This window comes from Pleurodeles waltl, chromosome 1_1 (genome assembly GCF_031143425.1).
Source record: "Pleurodeles waltl isolate 20211129_DDA chromosome 1_1, aPleWal1.hap1.20221129, whole genome shotgun sequence".
Lineage (NCBI taxonomy): Eukaryota > Metazoa > Chordata > Amphibia > Caudata > Salamandridae > Pleurodeles > Pleurodeles waltl.
Window position 1 is genome coordinate 381,143,015 of NC_090436.1, and position 19,987 is coordinate 381,163,001.

The window sequence follows — 19,987 nt, forward strand, 5'->3', positions numbered from 1 at the left end:
CAGGCACTGCTATGCAAGTAAATGGAAGAGGTTTGTTTGCTACTGCCATATTAATCAAATACAACCATTACACACAACTCCAGAACATGTAGTGGGTTACTTGCTTCACTTACAAAAATCTAACCTAGCTTTCTCTTCCATTAAGATTCACCTTGCAGCAATATCTGCATACCTGCAGACTACCTATTCAACTTCCCTATATAAAATACCAGTCATTAAAGCATTCATGGAGGGCCTTAGGAGAATTATACCACCAAGAACACTACCTGTTCCTTCATGGAACCTAAATGTTGTCCTAACTAGACTTATGGGTCCACCTTTTGAACCCATGCACTCCTGCGACATACAGTTCCTAACCTGGAAGGTGGCATTTCTCATCGCCATTACTTCCCTGAGAAGAGTAAGCGAGATTCAGGCGTTTACTATACAGGAACCTTTTATACAACTACACAAAAACAAAGTCGTCCTAAGGACCAATCCTAAATTTTTGCCAAAGGTTATTTCACCGTTCCATCTAAATCAAACAGTGGAACTTCCGGTGTTCTTTCCACAGCCAGATACCGTAGCTGAAAGGGCACTACATACATTAGATGTCAAAAGAGCATTAATGTATTACATTGACAGAACAAAGAACATCAGAAAGACTAAACAACTCTTTATTGCATTTCAAAAACCTCATGCAGGAAACCCAATTTCAAAACAAGGTATAGCCAGATGGATAGTTAAATGCATCCAAATCTGCTACCTTAAAGCTAAACGACAGCTGCCCATTACACCAAGGGCACACTCAACCAGAAAGAAAGGTGCTACCATGGCCTTTCTAGGAAACATCCCAATGCAAGAAATATGTAAGGCAGCCACATGGTCTACGCCTCACACATTCACCAAGCACTACTGTGTAGACGTGTTATCCGCACAACAAGCCACAGTAGGTCAAGCTGTATTAAGGACATTATTTCAGACTACTTCCACTCCTACAGGCTGATCCACCGCTTTTGGGGAAATAACTGCTTACTAGTCTATTGCAGAACATGCGTATCTACAGCGACAGATGCCATCGAACTGAAAATGTCACTTACCCAGTGTACATCTGTTCGTGGCATCAGTCGCAGTAGATTCGCATGTGCCCACCCGCCTCCCCGGGAGCCTGTAGCAGTTTGGAAGTTACCTTCAATTATTTATATATGTATCATCTCAACCTTAAATAAGTGCATACTTAGTCACTCCATTGCATGGGCACTATTACTACAATTCAACTCCTACCTCACCCTCTGCGGGGAAAAACAATCGAGGATGGAGTCGACGCCCATGCGCAATGGAGACAAAAGGAGGAGTCACTCGGTCCCGTGACTCGAAAGACTTCTTCGAAGAAAAACAACTTGTAACACTCCGGCCCAACACCAGATGGCGAGCTATTGCAGAACATGCGAATCTACTGCGACTGATGCCACGAACAGATGTACACTGGGTAAGTGACATTTTCATTATGCAGTGTTTTAAACTTTTATACCTCTGTCTGTCTAAAATGAACCCATAAAAAGTTGCATACATGCATTATCAATTTTTAATTTGGAAAAGTATGTGCAAAAACCTGCTTGTCCTGTGTTGGTAAAGGAAATTCCCTGGGTAGTACACAAGAATTTGTTGCAAAATGTGACTTGGGTGTAATGTATTTCAGATTCAGAAAATTGATGGGCTTATCTCGTTCCGGGATCCCCATTTTTGGCGTCACTCAGCTAGCATTGTTGCAGGAACCATACATGTGCAGGTGATGTCCGATGTCGTGGAGCAAAGAGTTATCCAACAGGTAAAGTAGAGAATAACTTATGTTTTTGTAATAACTCTGCATTATGTTCAGTTCGCCATAAGCAAGTTAAGAGTACACAGTCATTAATATTGTTTTGCCACCATTAAAAAGCAGATGTGCAAGCAGTTTTAAGTCATTGCCACTGAGCTATGTTTTAATATGGTGTAATGTAGTGAAGATCTGATGTCAGATGTCAGTGTAACCATAGTCACTTGTTTCCTGTTATCAGGCACAGGGCTAGATGTTTGTTAGTGTCTGCCACAGTACCCAGGAAGTGTGTACCCACTTTGCAAGATGATAAGGTGTTCACTTATTTTATGAAATGTAAAATTGAATAAGTTTGGATTTCTGAACGTTTTTGTACATCATGTGATGCTATGGAAACAAGGTCCCACAGTAATGAGAATGGTACTGCATGTGAAGAATATAGAAACATCGCCTGCATAGTTGATCAATATTTATGTACCCATTGCTATGTCTGGCCAAACATCCACCACAAGAGCACTATGAGGTGAGCAAAAGACCTTGATCATTTTATTAAACTCAATCCACCTGTGGTGGCGTTTAAAACCCTGCAGTGCTTTCCTGTGAATAGAGAGGATGGGATATGCTGTAAATACATTTGTTGTAGTTATCCTTTTTTTGCATATTGAAGAGCCTTGGTGAGTTATGTTGGTCTGTGGTTATATCAAGGTTGCACTACAGCAATAAATGTGCTCATATGCGTCTTAGTACACTTATTCAGAATAACAACTACACTTATTTTCACTAGCAAGGTGTGTGTGTGTGTATATATACATATATATGTGTGTATACACAATTATATATATATATGTGTGTATATATATATATATATGTGTGTATATATATATATGTGTGTGTATATATATATATATATATATATATATATATGTGTGTATATATATATATATATATAAAAAGGACCAGTTAATAACTGAGTTATGGCTCAAACACTGAAAACTAGGACAATTCACCATTTATGGTTACCGATGCACACAGCACATGACAACCGGTGCCACACACCATATTGTCCACTTGATGATAGCTCGTTTCTTTGTTTCTGTACCACTGGCAAATTGGGGTTTGAATATGGTGGGCAGCGAGAGCTATGGCCATGTGTTGAGTGCATTGGTCCCCAGTATGTCAGTGGTTTTCCACAGTTAAGACTGAAACAAAACTAGTTTTTAACTTTGGTCCTTTTTGAGATATATATGTTCGATCGCATGTAGGCCTGTAGATGCATAGGCTCTGCATGCTCCTGCCATCCAGTGTTAGGTTTGGAGTGTTGCAAATTGTTCTTCTTCGAAGAAGCATTTCCGAGTCACAGGATCGTATCACTCATCCTCCTCGATGATACTACACCTGGACATCACCTCCTTTGTTTGACTGTTTTCTCTCAGCCGTCGGGTTCGGGCATGTGCCTCTTCACTCTTCGCTCCGGTTTTGAAACCTTTCTTTCGTCGTTCCTAAAATCAATGCTATTGTTTTTGATTGCGCATTTCTATCTCGCTCGTCTCATTCCCTCAGTCCGAGAACCGACCAAACGCCCTTCATGTGTCTTCACCCTTTAACGCCTACCTCACCGCGTGGCACCAACCAGTATGCTGTGCTGATGGAACGAACGCCATTTTGATTCTGTCCTCAGTGCCACTGCAAATTCTAGCACACCGACCAACATCTGGTGTGTAACCTGTGCCTCTCCCCGACAAGAAAGAAGCCACCTGCGACGCCTGCTGATCCTTGTAGTCGAAAAAGACACTTCAAGACCAGAGAGATTGTCGACTAGAGATGGTGAATAACACCCCAGAAATCACTCCGGACATCTTCGGGGAGGAGCACGCCCAGGAGGAACCCGAACAGGAGGAGGTTTTTTCCATCCAGGATTCTGACATCCAGTTGGCTATCGAAAGCCATGAGGTGACATTGGCTCAACCTGTGAGTACAGTGGCCCCTCCTGCCCCCGTCAAGACTTTAAAAAAGCCTGTTGCTGAGGTCGCCGGACCGCCACCAGCCCATGGCCAGCTCCGAAAACCAGGCTTGGATGCCCCACCTTCTGGCTCGGCACCAAAACGTGCCACGGCCTAGACACAGGCTTCAGCCTTGACCTTCTCCTCCTCTTTGGTCCGAGACGTTGTGGCCATTTCGATCCCAAACTCAGCACTGACAGCTTCGGCTCCAAGGCCAGCTTCCACCCTTGCCTTGGCTCCCACAGAAGGGCACCGACCAAAAGCTTTGGTCTCGAAATCCAGGGGCTCCACCTTTGCAGAGCTGAAAGACTGGCCAATCCTCAGCCACACCTTCCCAGGTGGAACCCATTTTGGAGACCATGGATGCTTGTCAGCACTGCATCCACACCTAGGAGGGTATAGGGCACATCACTGCTTCTCCCCCTGTTAATTTCAAATGCAAACTCACTTTTGAGGAGGCCCTGGTCACATTCTCTCCTCCAAAGAGGGCCAAGGACAAGGCTGCCACTATATAAAAGCCTCTTCCTCCTCCTCTTTTATCATCCCCACCTGCTTCTCCACACCCCCTCATTCATCTGCCTTACAGTATGAGATTTCACATCACAGGGTTCCCCGCTATTCACAGGGGGGATAATTTAGGTGGGACACAACAGGACCCAGATCCTTGAGATACATATAACCCTGAGCCCATGTTATCCACTGACCCAGATCTATACCCCGCACGACCCTCACCACCAGAGGATGCTACATCCTACGAGCAGGTGATAGCCTGAGAAGCCGCTTTTCACAATGTCGAGCTTCACAGGGACACCATTGAGCAGGACTTTTTATTTGATACCCTAACATCCACACTTAGGAATAGCCAGTTGCTCCACATGCTCCCTGGCATGCTTCGTCCTGCCAACAAAATCTTTAAGGAACCATTTCACACTAGGGTTATCACCCCTACAGTTGACCAAAAAATACGAACTCTACTTCTTCTGATCCACCATGCATAAGGTCCCGCCCGATTCCATTGTGGCTACTAGCACACTTAAGCGAGAAAATAGTCAAGTCACAGGGGACTCTCCTTCCCCAGATAAGGAGAGTAAAAAGATAGACGCTGCAGGCAATGGATGGTTGCGCAGGCTAGTAATCACTGGCACATCGCCAAATCACAAGCCCTACTTGCAAGATATGATCAGGCTCACTGGGATGAAATGGAGGAGCTCCTTCGATATCTCCCAGATAAGCACTGCAAAAGGGGACAACAGATTATCACAGAGGTGCAGACAATCAGTAACAACACTATTAGGTGCAGACATCGTTTCACATGGCATCAACACTAGTGTCATTGTAAGGAGACATGCCTGGCTTTGATGCTCAGGTTTTAAACCTGAGGTGCAACCAGCAGTGCTAAACATTCCCTTTGATAAGTAGCACCTTTTCGGCCCTCAAGTGGACTCCACCCTTGAGAAGCTAAAAAAAGACTCTGACACCGCATAGGCCATGGGTGCTTTACAGTCCCCCTCCCAAAGAGATATTTTTTGTCACCCCACAGTTATAAGTGGTTACAAACCAATATCCTCAGACGCCTCCACCTCTCAGACCAGGCAACTTTCAAGCTCCTACTCATGTGTTTTTTTATAGAGGCACCTACAGAGGTAACAACACACAAGGTAGAGGTACGCCACCACCTGCACCTCTACATCAACCTCTAAACAGTGACTACTTACATCTCCCCACCTCCCTGCCCCCATTCCACACCTGTCAGTGGTGGACTTCAAGATTTCCATACGCAAAGGGTCAGTATCACTTTGGATCAGTGAGTCCTCTTCATTATCCAACACGGTTACTGTCTGGAGTTCACTACCACTTCTCCAAGCCCCCTCTTCGCCCGCCCCCCCACAGACTCTCTCAAAAACACCTTCTTCTCAAACAAGAAGTGCAATCCCTTCTTCTCAAAGAGGCCATCGAGCCAGTTCCGCTACATCACCTAGAAACTGGAGTATATTCTCTATAATCCCTCACTCCCACAAAAGACAGCTCAAGCCCATTCTGAACTTATGGCCCTTAAACCAGTACATTCTTTCTGAACACTTTCACATGGTCACTCTTCATGTCGTGATTCCCCGCTTAAAACAGGGCGACTTCATGACTGCCCTCAATCTCAAGGACGCTTACTTCAATATTCCCATCCACCCTGCACCCCACAAATATCTCAGATTCGTGATTGTGTGAAATCACTACCAATTCAGAGTTCTTCCCTTTGGGGTCACCACGGCTCCCAGGGTCTTCACAAAGTGCTTAGCAGTAGTGGCAGCACATTTCAGGAGGCAAAATGTACATGTATTCCCTTACCTAAATGACTGGCTTATCAAAGTTGGCACAATGCCAACGTCACACTCAGATGACAGTGGACCTTCTGCACAAGTTAGGTTTCACATTCAACTTTCTCAAATCCCAACTTCAGCCTCTCCAGATACAGCCCTATCTAGGAGCCATACTCAGTGCACAGTTGGGGATAGCATACCCCAGTCCAGCTCGTGTTCACAACTTCCAGTCTCTCCTCCCTCAGTTTCAAGAGAACTCTTCATACACAGTCAGGTCTGTGATGCGCCTGTTAGAGATGATGGCCTCTCATTCCCCGTGCCAGATTTGATATGCGCCCCCTACAGCACTGTCCGTCTCATCAGTGGACTCAATCACATGGTCACTGGGAAGATCTAGTGTTGTTAGACCGCCGAACTAACCGCTCTCTGCAAAGGTGGAACACCACCAACCTATTAAAAGAGGGACCTTTTCTAAATCCTTTGCCCCAGATTATACTGATGACAGACGCCTCAGACACAGGCTGAGGCACTCTCCTTCAAGAACTCTCAGTACAGGGTCATTGCGATCGTCATCATCAATCACTACACCTCAACTTTCTAGAGCCTTCCTGAAAGCATTTCCTTCATCACCTCTCTCACAAAGTTATCCTAGTCCGCACAGAGAACATGACAGCAATGTACCACTTTCAGAAACAGGGTAGGTGACAGTAAATTGTCACAACTCTATCAGTATATGGAAATGGGCTTTCCGTCATCACATACACCTAGTGGCAGAGCATCTCCTGGGAACAGGCAATGACTGGATGCAGCAACAAGTCTATGAATGGGAACTTCACTAGCAAGTCCATGCAATGCACAGCACAGGTTTGGGTAGTTCTAGTGGTTGGCCACATGGACTGGCCGCAGGCCAGGCCCTGCAGACAACCTCCGTGGCACACAGCCAAAGGCCATGCACAGCGTAGGGTTGGGTGGTTATAGGGTTGGCAGCAGGGATTAGGTGCAGGCCAGGCCCTGTGGCTAACCCAGCCACGCACGGCCAAAGGCTGAAGCTGTGCGCAGCGGTGGTTGGATTAACGTATAGTAATGAAAATGACTATATGTTAAAAAAAACATAGAAATTCACTGAAAAAAAACAAAGGTTACAGGAATGTTTTAGTTAGGAAATAGAATTAAAAAAACATATAAATTCACCTAAAAAAAAACAAAGGTTACAGGGACGTTATAGTTAGGCTCACATTTTAAATGTACAAAACCTTAGAAATTCACCTGTTGTAGTTAGAATTATCTCAAGTAACTATAACTCGTGCCCTGAGATAACTATAACGTGCGCCCTCGCCATGCACTGCTAATTACCCCACACATGACATCTTTGATAACATCATTGATAACATCAATGATAATATCAATGTAATATTTGCAGTTACATTTTTGATGAAAAAAACTGCAAAACATGCCACTGCTAACCAATGCTAAAGTGCTTGTGCTCTCTCTCTCCCTTAAGTATGGTGTGATTGCCATTTACCTGATCGGCATATTTAATTTACTTGTAAGTCCCTTGTAGAGTGGTATACCATATACTCAGGGCCTGTAAATTAAATGCTACCAGTGGGCCTGCAGCACTTATAGTGCCACCCACCTAAGTAGCTCTCTAAAACTTGTCCCAGGCCTGCCATTGTAGCCTGAATGTAGTGTCACGCTGCCATGTCGACTTGGCATTTAAACTCACTTGCCAAGCTTTAAATTCTCCTTCTATTACATACGTCTCCCCTAAGGTAGGCCCTAGGTAGCCCATAGGGTAGGGTGCTGTGTAATTAAAAGTTGGGAGATATACTTTTAAATTTCACCTGTCCTGGTAGTGAAAAACTCCCAAATTTGTTTTTCAGTACTGAGGCCTATCCCTCCGACAGGATAACATTGAGGGTTCTTTTTTTCATTTAATATGCTGTAAGTATTCATTAAGAGGAGGTAAATGTCATATTTGATACCTATGGAATTATAATGATTAACCCTCTTTAATGGTAAAGTCGGATTTTTCATTACAATTTTGAAAATGCCACTTTTAGAAAGTTGGCATTTTCCTGCCCTTTGTGCATACAGTCTATTTTGGGTCACATGACTGTGTGTACCTGAAAGCTAGATTTTGTGAGCTCTTTCCTGACAGCCACACAATAGTGGGGTTAGCTGAGCCTCAATGGGCCGTCATCTGGCAACCCCACTTGCACCTGAATAGGCTCTGCCTTGTCCCCTCACAATAGACCTAATGACCCCGTAGTGTCACTGTAGCATGCAGGGCACGGGAGTGTGTCTGGTTGGCATGCATCAGTAAGCTTGTTAGGAAGGATCATGGGTTATGTTTGCTTGTTAATTGATGGGGGGAAATGCTTTATCTAATTTGCTATTTTCTCAGCCAAAGGGACAAATTGACGAAGGACAGTAGTATGCATAACCAATTTATCTTGTGAAATGTACTATGACACTATGAAACTTTCAATGGCTGAGTTTATACCTTTCTTCCTTTCTTTCTTAAAGGTTACGTCCTTTCTCAAAGATGCTGGCGTTAACAATCTGACTGTTCAAGTGGAGAAAGAAGAATACTTCCAGCACATGTCTGGCCTCAGCACAGGATTTAACGATGTTCTAGTTATGACCAAACAAATGGATTCTGTGACTTATTACAAAGACAGAACTTACATCATGTGACAAACTCTATAGACCTACCACTTTGATTCAGAACGAAAAAGCCCTCTCACTGTTCCAGTTCTATTTTATCAAGAATGGATGGAAAACGGTGCTTTCCCAGAACTCGAAAGGATCGATGTGGACTGTTTTCTAGACAGAAATAATCCATCGTTACGATCGGATCAGTATGTTTTGTAATCTAATATGGACTTGACCATTACTTGTATATCAGGAAATAATGTATGGTTTCCATCTAATTTAGATACTGTACTTTTTTATCAAAACATTCAGTTTTGTTCTTTTATTTTTTTTAATGGGATAACACTAACGTGTGGTGTTCCAGTTAAAAGAATAAGACCTAGCAAAAGAGAGAAGATAAGTGAAATGTGCAGTTGATCATTCAGATACCTCTGATACAGATTAAAACTCAAACAACAATAGTAAAAACAGAAAGCGCTTGCTCTTTGTTTTGGAAAGAGTAGCGCCGTGCACCTTTGTAAAACGGGTAAATGCTTTGAATATCTCCACAATCCCTGTACCCAGTCAAGCATCATTCTTTTGGAAAACTTTACAAACAGTAAAGTTAAGTGATGTTGTTTTAGCAAAGAGCTAGGTACGCTGGCTGTTATATTTTCTTAAGAATAATTGGATTTGTAGAAAAATTGTTTCACAATCTGGTTCACATTCCACTGATTAAAAAGACAAGGCAAACATTAGTGTACCCCTAAATTGACAATAACCTTTATTGTTTACATTCAAAAAAGCAAACACTTTCGAGTTATAAGGTGACTTTTCTGATCAACTTCATCAGAAAATTACTGCAGAGTTAAAAATAAAATCTATATTTATGAATTTTCTGTATATAAAACTGATTTCTAAGCATACATTTCATATTAAAGAAAGTTTGCAAAACATTTATTTTATTTGCTAGCGAAAACAAATTGTGTTTTCTATTGTCTGTGACTTGATTTTGGTTGTGGCGCTAACATAAAAATGGTAGAAAAGAAGATTGTTTTAATTGTATTTCGATTGGCACACAGCTTTTCTTCTGAGGATAGCAGTGGAACTACAAAGGCGTGTCTAGTTTTTTGCCAACAATATGGGGAATGTTAAAGAATTGGGAGAAAAGCAGGCAGAACATTCTGAAGCAAGGTTGATTCTTTAAGGTTTTTGATGAGATTTAATTTAACAATGACTGGAGCTTCTCTTTTATAGCAGTCGCTAAACCCTCCATGATTTCTCGCCAGTCCCCCAGCACTGAACTTGCTGTATTTGAATGTAACCTTAAAGTATTAATTGCTTAGTGTATTGTTATCATCTCCTAAAAACACAATGGTGTGAGTGGACTCTAAGCCTACTACCATCCCACTGCCCTAGACTGCAACAATACCCTCTTCTCCTCCTACAGGTACTGTAAATACATAAAATGTGACGCTGTGGCAGTGATGAAGAATGCAATTGAAGGTGACAGGACACAGAGAGGCACAAACTGTATAGTCTTTTGAGTTGCATGAACTGCCCAGGTCTGTCTCAATCAGCAATTCCTTATCAGTCACACATTGTTTTTCGCTGTACATCAGTGATGGCTGCATGCTAAACAAAGGCTAGATAACATAAAATACATACATCTCTACAAAAAAATCTAAAATACATTAAACCTTTCGCCACCTAGACGCCAGAAGTACAAGAAGATACATATGAAAGAAGACACATTATATTACAATCATAATTATCTATTTTGTAGAGGCTATTAGATCCATGTTTAATATTTTTCTGTCGATTATAATAAAAAAAAAATAAGGCCAAAAATATTATATTTTAGGTACACAGCAAACGCACTCCATAAGAGCCAGCAGCACCATACGACCATAACTCCAATGTGGAGCACCACACCTGAGGAGTTTAGGCAACCTCGTTCCTGTGGCAATGTCATTGGAGAGAAAACTGTTCCATTAAACTGCAGCAAATGTACCAGCTGGAGTTATTCAGAAAGGCACAGTTCCTGCCACCCGGTAGATTTTCAGTAAATGCTAACAGCGTTCGTAGACAGCAGTGTAACCACAACGATAAGCATTTGGAGATCCCATAAGAGAGTCAGGATCACCATTTTTTACCACAGAAATGAGATCAGCAAGTGGCACACATTGTGAAAGCATAATTATCTGAAAGGAAATAAACAGTAAGCCCACAGACACGGTATGCAAATAAAAAGCAAAGTTTATTTGCCACAAGCTCGAGCAGAAACACGCAGTCAACCAAGCTGCAAAGTGTTTCATCTCACTGGAGTTATGTTAGGCCTTTTGTACTTGAGATCTCACCTTAGGATATATGGCAAGAGCTAAATCATCCACTACTTGCAGCAAGGTCGCCCTCCAGTTTCAAAGCCGAGCGAGTTGGCAGTAAATCTGTGGCTTGTAACTCATTATTTTTCTTCGCTTTCAAGGCACACGGCCCCAGTCAGGTATTGTCAACAGGCTTCTGCCAAGCAGCATTTTACAAAGAAATGAACATATTGAGTAAACAGACTACAGGCAGATATAAAATGGAGGATTATTAATGGTTGAACGATAGCTCGCATATTTTATGCTTTGACAATGTGGTATAGATATGACAATAACGTGCATTTACTTTGCAGCCTGGCAGTCGTGGGTGGACTCCTGTAAACCGTTAGTGCATCTGAAACACAGGCAGTCACACAAGGCCAAGAAACTGCAAACTTCAAAATGGAAACAAACTGGGAAAAACATGATTGAAATCATTACAACGCTAGCCTTAAATAATTGTCCATGTAGAAACGTCTCGGGAGAGTGAAGGCCTACTCCCTCTTAGGAAGAGACAAGAAGGATGTTCAGTTCAGAGTCGGTGTAGCAGCTCACTTGTATGTAGTGAGGGCAGGTGGTAAGCCATTTTGTTCATTCCTTGCAGCAGAGGAATTGCCTTGTAATACTTGAATGAGCAATTGTAGGAAAGTACCCTCATCTTGGCATGGTTACCCCCATTTTCTGCCTGTTGTCAGTATGTGTGACTATGTCTACTGGCATCCTGCTAACCAGGACCCTGGTAGTTTTGCTCCTTAGAGGACCCCCAGCATTGCTACCACCAGTCTTACACGGTTTTCCGGGCAGCCCAGCTGCTGCCACCCCTCAGACAGATTTCTGCCCTCCTGCTGCTTCATCTGATCAAGCCCAGGAAGGCAGAACAAAGGATTTCCTTTGGGCGAGGGAAGTGACACCCTCATCCTTTGGAAATAGGTGTGACTGGCTTCAAGCCACTGGTTTCATTTAAAGGGCACATTTGGCGTTCTCAATGCATAAGCCAGTCCACATCGGTTCAGGGACCCCCAGTCCCTGCTCTGGCGTGAAACTGGACAATGGAACGGGGACTGACCACTCCCCTGTCCATCACCACCTCAGGGGTGGTGCCCAGAGCTTCTCCAGAGGGTCCCTGGGTTCTGCCATCTTGTTTCCAAGATTGGCAGGGAACTCTGGGAGCATCTGAGTGGCCAGGCCAGGCAGATGACGTCAGAGCCCCCTCCTGATAGGTGCTTACCTGGTTATGTGAACAATCCCCCTTTCAGGGCTATCTAGGGTCTCTCTCTTGGGTGAGTCCTCAGATTCAGCTTGCAAGATTCCAGCAGGACTCCTCTGCAACCTCTGCTTCTGTCCACTGAACCGCGACTGGATCCTCCAGGAACCGACAAACACTGCTACAACGAAGAAGAGTCTTCTGCAACTTTGTTTCCACATCTCCTGCCAGCTTTGCAACATTTCCTAGGCCGTGTATCCTCCGAAGACTGCAACTCTTCAGCATACACAAGAAGAAGATTGAATCTCCCTTGGAGTGAAGAGGTCACTCCCCTGCAACCGCAGGCACCTACAGCAAGTGACGACCAGCTGCGTGGATCTCCTCTCATCTTGAGCTGCGTGGATCCTGCATCACGGGTGGTGGTCCGGAGTAGTCCTCTTGGTCTTCTCTGCCAGCTGTCCAACTTTGGTGAAGGTAAGTCCTTGCTTTCCCATGCAGGACACTATCCCCGTGCACTGCGTCTCTTGCAGCTGCCAAGGCTTGTTTGCATCTCCTCCAAGGGATCTTCAGGCGACGTGTAACTCCAGCCCCCAGCACTCTATCCTGCAAAGCACAGCCTTCTGTGTGGTTCTCCTGCGGCGTGGGATCCTCTTTTGTAGTGCTGCGTGGGCTTCTTCTGCGACTCCTTTGTCGCCATCCTGTGGTACTCCTGTGAGTGCTGTCTCTGTGCCTGTGAACTCTCTGCAACGCTGAGGGTCCCCTGTGACTCCCCCCTCCTGTGTTGAGTCCTCCTGGGCCTTGCTGGTCCCTGGCAGCACCTCTTTTCCACTAACCGCAAGTTTGCCTTTGCCAAGGCTTGTGGTGGAATTCCTGCACCGACACCCGTCTGCAATCTTCCTTCCAGCGTAGGATTTCATCTGCATCCATCCGGAACCCTTCTCTGGCTCCAGGGCTGCAGTGCTGACCTGTTCTTCATCACCATGGACCAGCTCCTGCATCCACAGCTGGGTAGGTAGTAGCTCCTACTCCTCCTGAACTCCACTGTGACTCTTGGACTTGGTCCCCTCTCTCCACAGGTGTCTTTCTTCAGGAAGCTTTAGTTTCAAGGAACCTAGGGTCAGGGAAGACTCTTATTTCTAGAAACCTTTGCAAGGTTGTTCCCCAATACAAGGTGGGGGATGACATCCAGAAGTGGTTTGCTGCTCTGGAAAGGACTTGTAAAGTTCAGAAGGTCCCCCAGAGACACTGGACTGCTATTCTTTGGCTCTCCTTCTCTGACAAGGGGAGTGATAGACTCCTTTCTGTCAGAGAGGAGGATGCTGATAACTACACAGTTTTGAAATCGGCTCTGCTGGAAGGATTTGGTCTCACTACTGAACAGTTTGGAGAGACCGAGAAAGAGTCCTCCCAAGATTGGATTGATTTTGTGGACTGCTCTGTAAAACCTTTGGATGGCTGGTTACATGATGGCAAAGCCAGTGACTTTGAGGGCTTGTATAATCTAATCCTGAGAAAGCATATTCTCAATAATTGTGTGTCTGATTTGTTGCACCAGTACTTGGTGGACTGAGATCTGACTTCTCCCCAAGAACTGCGAGAGAAGGCAGACAAACAGGTCAGAACAAGAGTGAGCAGAAAAACTCACACGGGGTGACAAAGACAAGATAAAGGAAGCAGGCAAGTGTCAGGACAAGGGTGGAGACAAAAACAAACCAAAAGAGTCTTCATTAAGCCCACAAAATTCCTCTTGGGGTGGGTCCAAATCCTCTTCCTCTTTCCATAACAAAACGCCTTGGGGCTATGTCTGTAGAAACAAGGGCCATTGTCCAGAAGACAACTCCTGCCCTGAGAAAAGCATCAAACCTCCCACCACTACAACCAACCAATAGTGCCCCTAGTAACAACAGTAGTGGTGGGTCAGGCAGTTATAGCCATTCCAAGGTTGTAGCTGGGCTCACTTTAGGAAGTGTGATGGGGGCTGGCATAGTTAAGGAAACTACTGAGGCTGTTTTAGTCGCAGATGGGGGCATTGATTGTGCCACCCTTGCTGCCTGTCCCCTTAACATGGCAAAGTACAGATATCTGCCCTTGATAAATGGTGTTCAGGCAGATTCCTACAGGGACACAGGTGCCAGTGTCACTATGGTGACTGAAAAACTGGTATCCCCTGAGCAAATCTACTTTGTCATAAGTACCAAGTGACTGACGCCCACAGCAACACTGTATGCCACCCTAAGGTAGTTGTTGATTTCCGCTGGGGGGAGGGGGGTTACTGGCTCAAAGAAGGTTGTAGTGTGTACCTGTAGAGTGTCTCTTGGGGAATGACTTGGAGACTTCAGCCTGGGCTGAAGTGGAGTTGGAGGCCCATGCAGCAATGCTGGGAATCCCAGGGCATATTGTTGCTTTGACTGCACCCACGTTTGTTGCAACATTAGGCGTGTCCAGGCATGTGCAGAAAACCCCGTAAGTAGCAGATCTTATGTGGTTGTGTTGCTTCATGCAGTTTGTAGCATAACCTTTGGATTTCCACTGCAGACTTGTTTGCAGGTCTGACCTCTGTTATCTTGTGTGTTAAAAATAACTAGGTGTTTCTGCTACACTAATAAATTCTATTTATGGTAGATGGTCCTTGGATGTCATTGGAGACTTCAGAGTGGGGTTGTGGAGCATGGTTTGCTGGCTTGAGAGGGTTATCATGTTGTGGCGACAAACGCAAAAAGGACAGATGATGGACGGAATGTTGAACAAGGCATTTGTCGCCCAAGGTGGTTAGGGTATGCCCAGACTTTGGTCCTTTGCTTGGTGCGCCACTGGATTCAAGCTAGTCTGGCTGATTAAGGGTGATACCCTGAAACCGCTCCCGGGATGCTTGAATCCTGTCCAGGGAGGACCTGGGTTGGCAGTCAGGGCTGGACTGCTCCCATAGGGGATAGGGTCACGACTGATTTGCATATGGCTGGGTCCAAACTGAGGTGATGTGGCAAGCTAAATAACAATGGATTAAACCCAGATCTGTGACTGGGGGGGGTGAGTATTTGAAAAGTTTCAACACTCCGGTCTTCATTTTATTTTGTGAGGTTAGCATGTCTGAATAAATATGTCATCTCGGCATAGGGCTGTGTCTTTGAAATTCCTCTGATCGCTGGTGGTATTTTCTTTACTGGTTACGTAGTTCATTGCATGATGGACTGGGGGAGGGAAGAGTTCAGATTTGTAGATCTGTGATTACTTTATTTGCGATAGGAGGCATCACACGTGTGATTTGTTTTTTTACTGCTGTTATGGATTTCAGATCGGGTCCACACAATTAGATTGTATCTGTGTTTTTTTTAATTTTAATTCTCAGGACTTTCGTGGTGATCTTAAGTGGGCCCATACTTCTGAAGGTGCGTGGCGTATAGAGTAAGTATCTACTTCAGTGATTTGACTTTGACCTTGCAAGGTAGTTGGTCAAGGGAGGGACTTGTAAATCCTGATTCTGTAGAAAAGCAGTATCCCATTTGTGTGTTGGACATCTTTGTAGAGAAGGAATGTCTAACATAGGTCAAGAAGGGCCAGATCCATGCAGGATTTTGAAGATAACTACTGACTGTGTGTAGGAGGCTGGCCTGGCCTGTAGTGGGTACACCTTATACCAGGTCCAGTTATCCCTTATTAGTGAAATCTAGTCATTGTCTAGAAGCCAGGCTGTCCAGAGGTAGCTGTAGACAAGTCAGCCAAGGCTGAACAAGGAAACATGCAAAGGTCTTGCAATACCACTGTAGTCGCACAGTACTCACACACATGAAAGACAATACTCAGTGTTACCAAAAATAAAGGTACTTTATTTTAGTGAAACAATGCCATAAATACTTTGGAGACTATACTCCCTTAGGAGGTAACTAAATTACACAATATATATATATACTAGTACCCAAAAACAGGTAAGCAAACAGTCAGAAAATAGTGCAAATAGTGAAAATCACCATAGTTTGGAATGGGCCTGGGGGAACACAAACCTTATACTAAAATAGTGGAATGTGAAATTTGTTTTCCTATCTAGGCAAGTGTAGTGTGTAGAGGGGCACTGGGAGTGTAAGAAAACATCAAAAGTAAGTAAAATACCCCACCCCAGAGCCCAGGAAAGCAGGAGTAAAACACAGCAAGTTTCCTAAAACACACTAGAAGTCGTAGTAGAAGACAGTGTAAGAACCAGAAGACAAAGCAAAAACAACAAGTGATGGACGGAATGCTGAACATTGTCAAACACTCACACCCAGTCATAGATCTGGGTTTAATCCATCGTTTTTTTGCTCACCATGCCACCCCAGCTTGAACCCAGCCATATGCAAATCAGTCTTGACCCTGTTCCTCATGGGAACAGTCCAGACCGAACTGCCAAGCCAGGTCCTCACTGGACCGGAAACAAGCATACTGGGACCGGTTTCGGGGTTTCACCCCTCATCAGCCAGGCTAGCTTGAATCCAGTGGCATGGGAAGCACGGGACCCACGTCTGGGCATACCCTTCCCACTTAGCGCGACAAAGCAAAAACAACAAGTGATGGACAGAATGCTGAACATTGTCAAACACTCACACCCAGTCATAGATCTGGGTTTAATCCATCGTTTTTTTGCTCACCATGCCACCCCAGCTTGAACCCAGCCATATGCAAATCAGTCTTGACCCTGTTCCTCATGGGAACAGTCCAGACCGAACTGCCAAGCCAGGTCCTCACTGGACCGGAAACAAGCATACTGGGACCGGTTTCGGGGTTTCACCCCTCATCAGCCAGGCTAGCTTGAATCCAGTGGCATGGGAAGCACGGGACCCACGTCTGGGCATACCCTTCCCACTTAGCGCGACAAAGCAAAAACAACAAGTGATGGACAGAATGCTGAACATTGTCAAACACTCACACCCAGTCATAGATCTGGGTTTAATCCATCGTTTTTTTGCTCACCATGCCACCCCAGCTTGAACCCAGCCATATGCAAATCAGTCTTGACCCTGTTCCTCATGGGAACAGTCCAGACCGAACTGCCAAGCCAGGTCCTCACTGGACCGGAAACAAGCATACTGGGACCGGTTTCGGGGTTTCACCCCTCATCAGCCAGGCTAGCTTGAATCCAGTGGCATGGGAAGCACGGGACCCACGTCTGGGCATACCCTTCCCACTTAGGGCGACAAAGCAATCCGAGGAGACACAAAATAACCCGCAGAGGGGAATTGGTCACCTCACCAGGTATGGACATATCAGGAGAGGTCTCTGACGTCACCTGCTTGCACTAGCCACTCAGATGCTCCCAGAGTATCCCACCACCTTGGAATCCAAGATGGCAAAACACAGGGACATTATGGAGGAGCTCTGGGCACTACCCCTGGGGTGGTGATGGACAATGGAGTGGTTACTTCCCTTTGGAAGTAGGACAGAGTGTGGGGACCTGGGCTAGGCTGTGCACAAAGGAATTCTTGGAAAAGCACACAAAAGCCCTCAGAGCTTCAAAAACGCGGTGCACAAGGGTACTGTCTGGGACAGGGAGGCAAGCTCTTACCTCCAACAAATTTGGACAGCTGGACCTTTGGACAGTCAGGGTCACTTCAGTTCACCACCTGTGTTCCAAGATCCACGCTCGTCATCAGGAGAGGGAACCTGGAGTACTAGTCGTTGCTGCAAAGAAGTGCCTGATGAAGCAGGGAAGTGACTCCATCACTCCAAAGGTGATTGTTTCGGTTCTTCTGGTGCAGGATGAAGACAGGCAGACCTCGAAGCTTGCACAACGTGGAAACTGTTGCAGTTGCTGGCAGGAGCTGAAGTTACAAGGTCGCAGAAGTCGTCTTTGTTTCTTTGTTGCAGTTTTGTAGATGTTGGAGCAGTCAGAAGTTGATAGGCCGGTAGAAGATGAAGTAAAGGATGCAGAGGATTTCTGCTGGAGTCTTGCAATCCGAATCCGAGGAGACACAAAATAACCCGCAGAGGGGAATTGGTCACCTCACCAGGTATGGACATATCAGGAGAGGTCTCTGACGTCACCTGCTTGCACTGGCCACTCAGATGCTCCCAGAGTATCCCACCACCTTGGAATCCAAGATGGCAAAACACAGGGACATTATGGAGGAGCTCTGGGCACTACCCCTGGGGTGGTGATGGACAATGGAGTGGTTACTTCCCTTTGTCCAGTTTCACGCCAGTGCAGGGACTGGTGGGGGTCCCTGAACCGGTGTAGACTGGATTATGCAAGGAGGGCACCATCTGTGCCCTTCAAAGCACTTCCAGAGGCTCTGGGAGATACCCCTCCCATACCTGTAACACCTATTTCCAAAGGGAGAGGGGCTGGCACCCCGGTCGCAAAGGAAATACATTGTTTGCCTTCCTGGGATTGAGCTGCTCAAGCCCCAGGAGGGCCGTAGCCTGTCTATAATGTGGCAGCAGCTGGGGCTGCAGTGAAAACCTCAGAAGACTGGTGTGGCAGTACTAGGGAGGTCTATGGTGGGCCCCCCAGAGTGCATGGGATTGTGCAACCAATACTGGAATCAGTATTGGGGTACAATCCCCAGTTGTTAGGCACCTTACAGGCCATATTCGGAGTTACCATTGTGAAGCTAAATATATGTATTGACCTATATGTAGTGCACACTTTTAAGGGTGTCCCCGCACTTGCGAAGTCCATGAAAATGGGCCTGGATGGCGTGAGAACACCTGCTAGTGCAGAGGTGCCCTCACACACAGGTACTATGCACCTAGCCTTCAGGGTCTGAAGGTTAGACATATAGGTGACTTATTAATTGTGGTGGATACATTCCACTACAAGTAACAAAGCAAAGCCACTAACCTCTTAGGTCCAGGCTGAGGTTTCAGTAATTTCAACCCCCCTGATTGCTGTGGCACAGAAAAGACAGGCTTAACTTGGAGAAAATGTGTAAAGCGCTTAGAAGGACCAAAACAATTACATGTCAAAGACACAATAAAAATGCCACTCTGATTTATAAAAGTAGAGGAAATGTAATAAGTAAACTGACACCAAAACAACAACAATCCAATAAGGTGGACTAGAGATATCAATTTTTTAAAGATTTTACAAAAAAAGCACCAAGAAAAAACAAGTGAATAGCAATGACCTAGGCAGAATTTGAGCCCGGTAGCAATGGAGCGCAGGCCAGTTATGCCAAGCAGATTTGTCCCAGTCAAAGATTTTACCTTGGGAAACAGTTGACATTCTAAAAGTTACTTTTCCTAAATGTTTATTACAAATCTGATGTCACTGTTGATTTGAATTTTTATTAAACATAGTGATTGAATAGTTTTTCTAACTCTTCCCAAACCTGAGATATTAGAATTAATGTTTGTGGTATGTGTAGCTGTAGATACACATGCTGTGTACACTCTCTTGCCATCTAGAGTTGGGCTCTGATGCGTGCAAGTTGTTTGTCTTCAAAGAGGTCCTTTGAGTCATGAGAGATAGTGACACCACCCATTACTGGTAATGTGCATGGGAATCTCCTCCATTGTTAGATTGTTTTTTTCTTCACCGTCTGGTTCAAATGTGTACCTGTCCGCTCCAGTAGATGCTGCATGGTGTTCTCACAGGACCTGCTCAGATCCATTCACTGGTAGAAACTACAGTTGTGCTCACTTGTCTGTTCCACCCATCAAATATCTCTCAATACTCTGCTCGCAGACAGACATTTTCAACATCC

The 19,987-nt window shown here is 45.0% G+C and overlaps 1 protein-coding gene across 1 annotated transcript in view; it reads left to right on the forward strand.

The window, feature by feature from the left end:
- SLC30A5 (solute carrier family 30 member 5) overlaps positions 1-9,700 on the forward strand; it is a 302,331-nt gene extending 292,631 nt beyond the window's left edge. The window contains exons 15-16 of the mRNA XM_069223076.1: positions 1,679-1,807; positions 8,637-9,700. Coding sequence (XP_069079177.1) covers positions 1,679-1,807; positions 8,637-8,807 — 300 coding nt within the window. The 3' untranslated portion in view covers positions 8,808-9,700. The remainder of the gene's footprint in view (positions 1-1,678; positions 1,808-8,636) is intronic.
- The last annotated feature ends 10,287 nt before the right edge of the window (positions 9,701-19,987 follow it).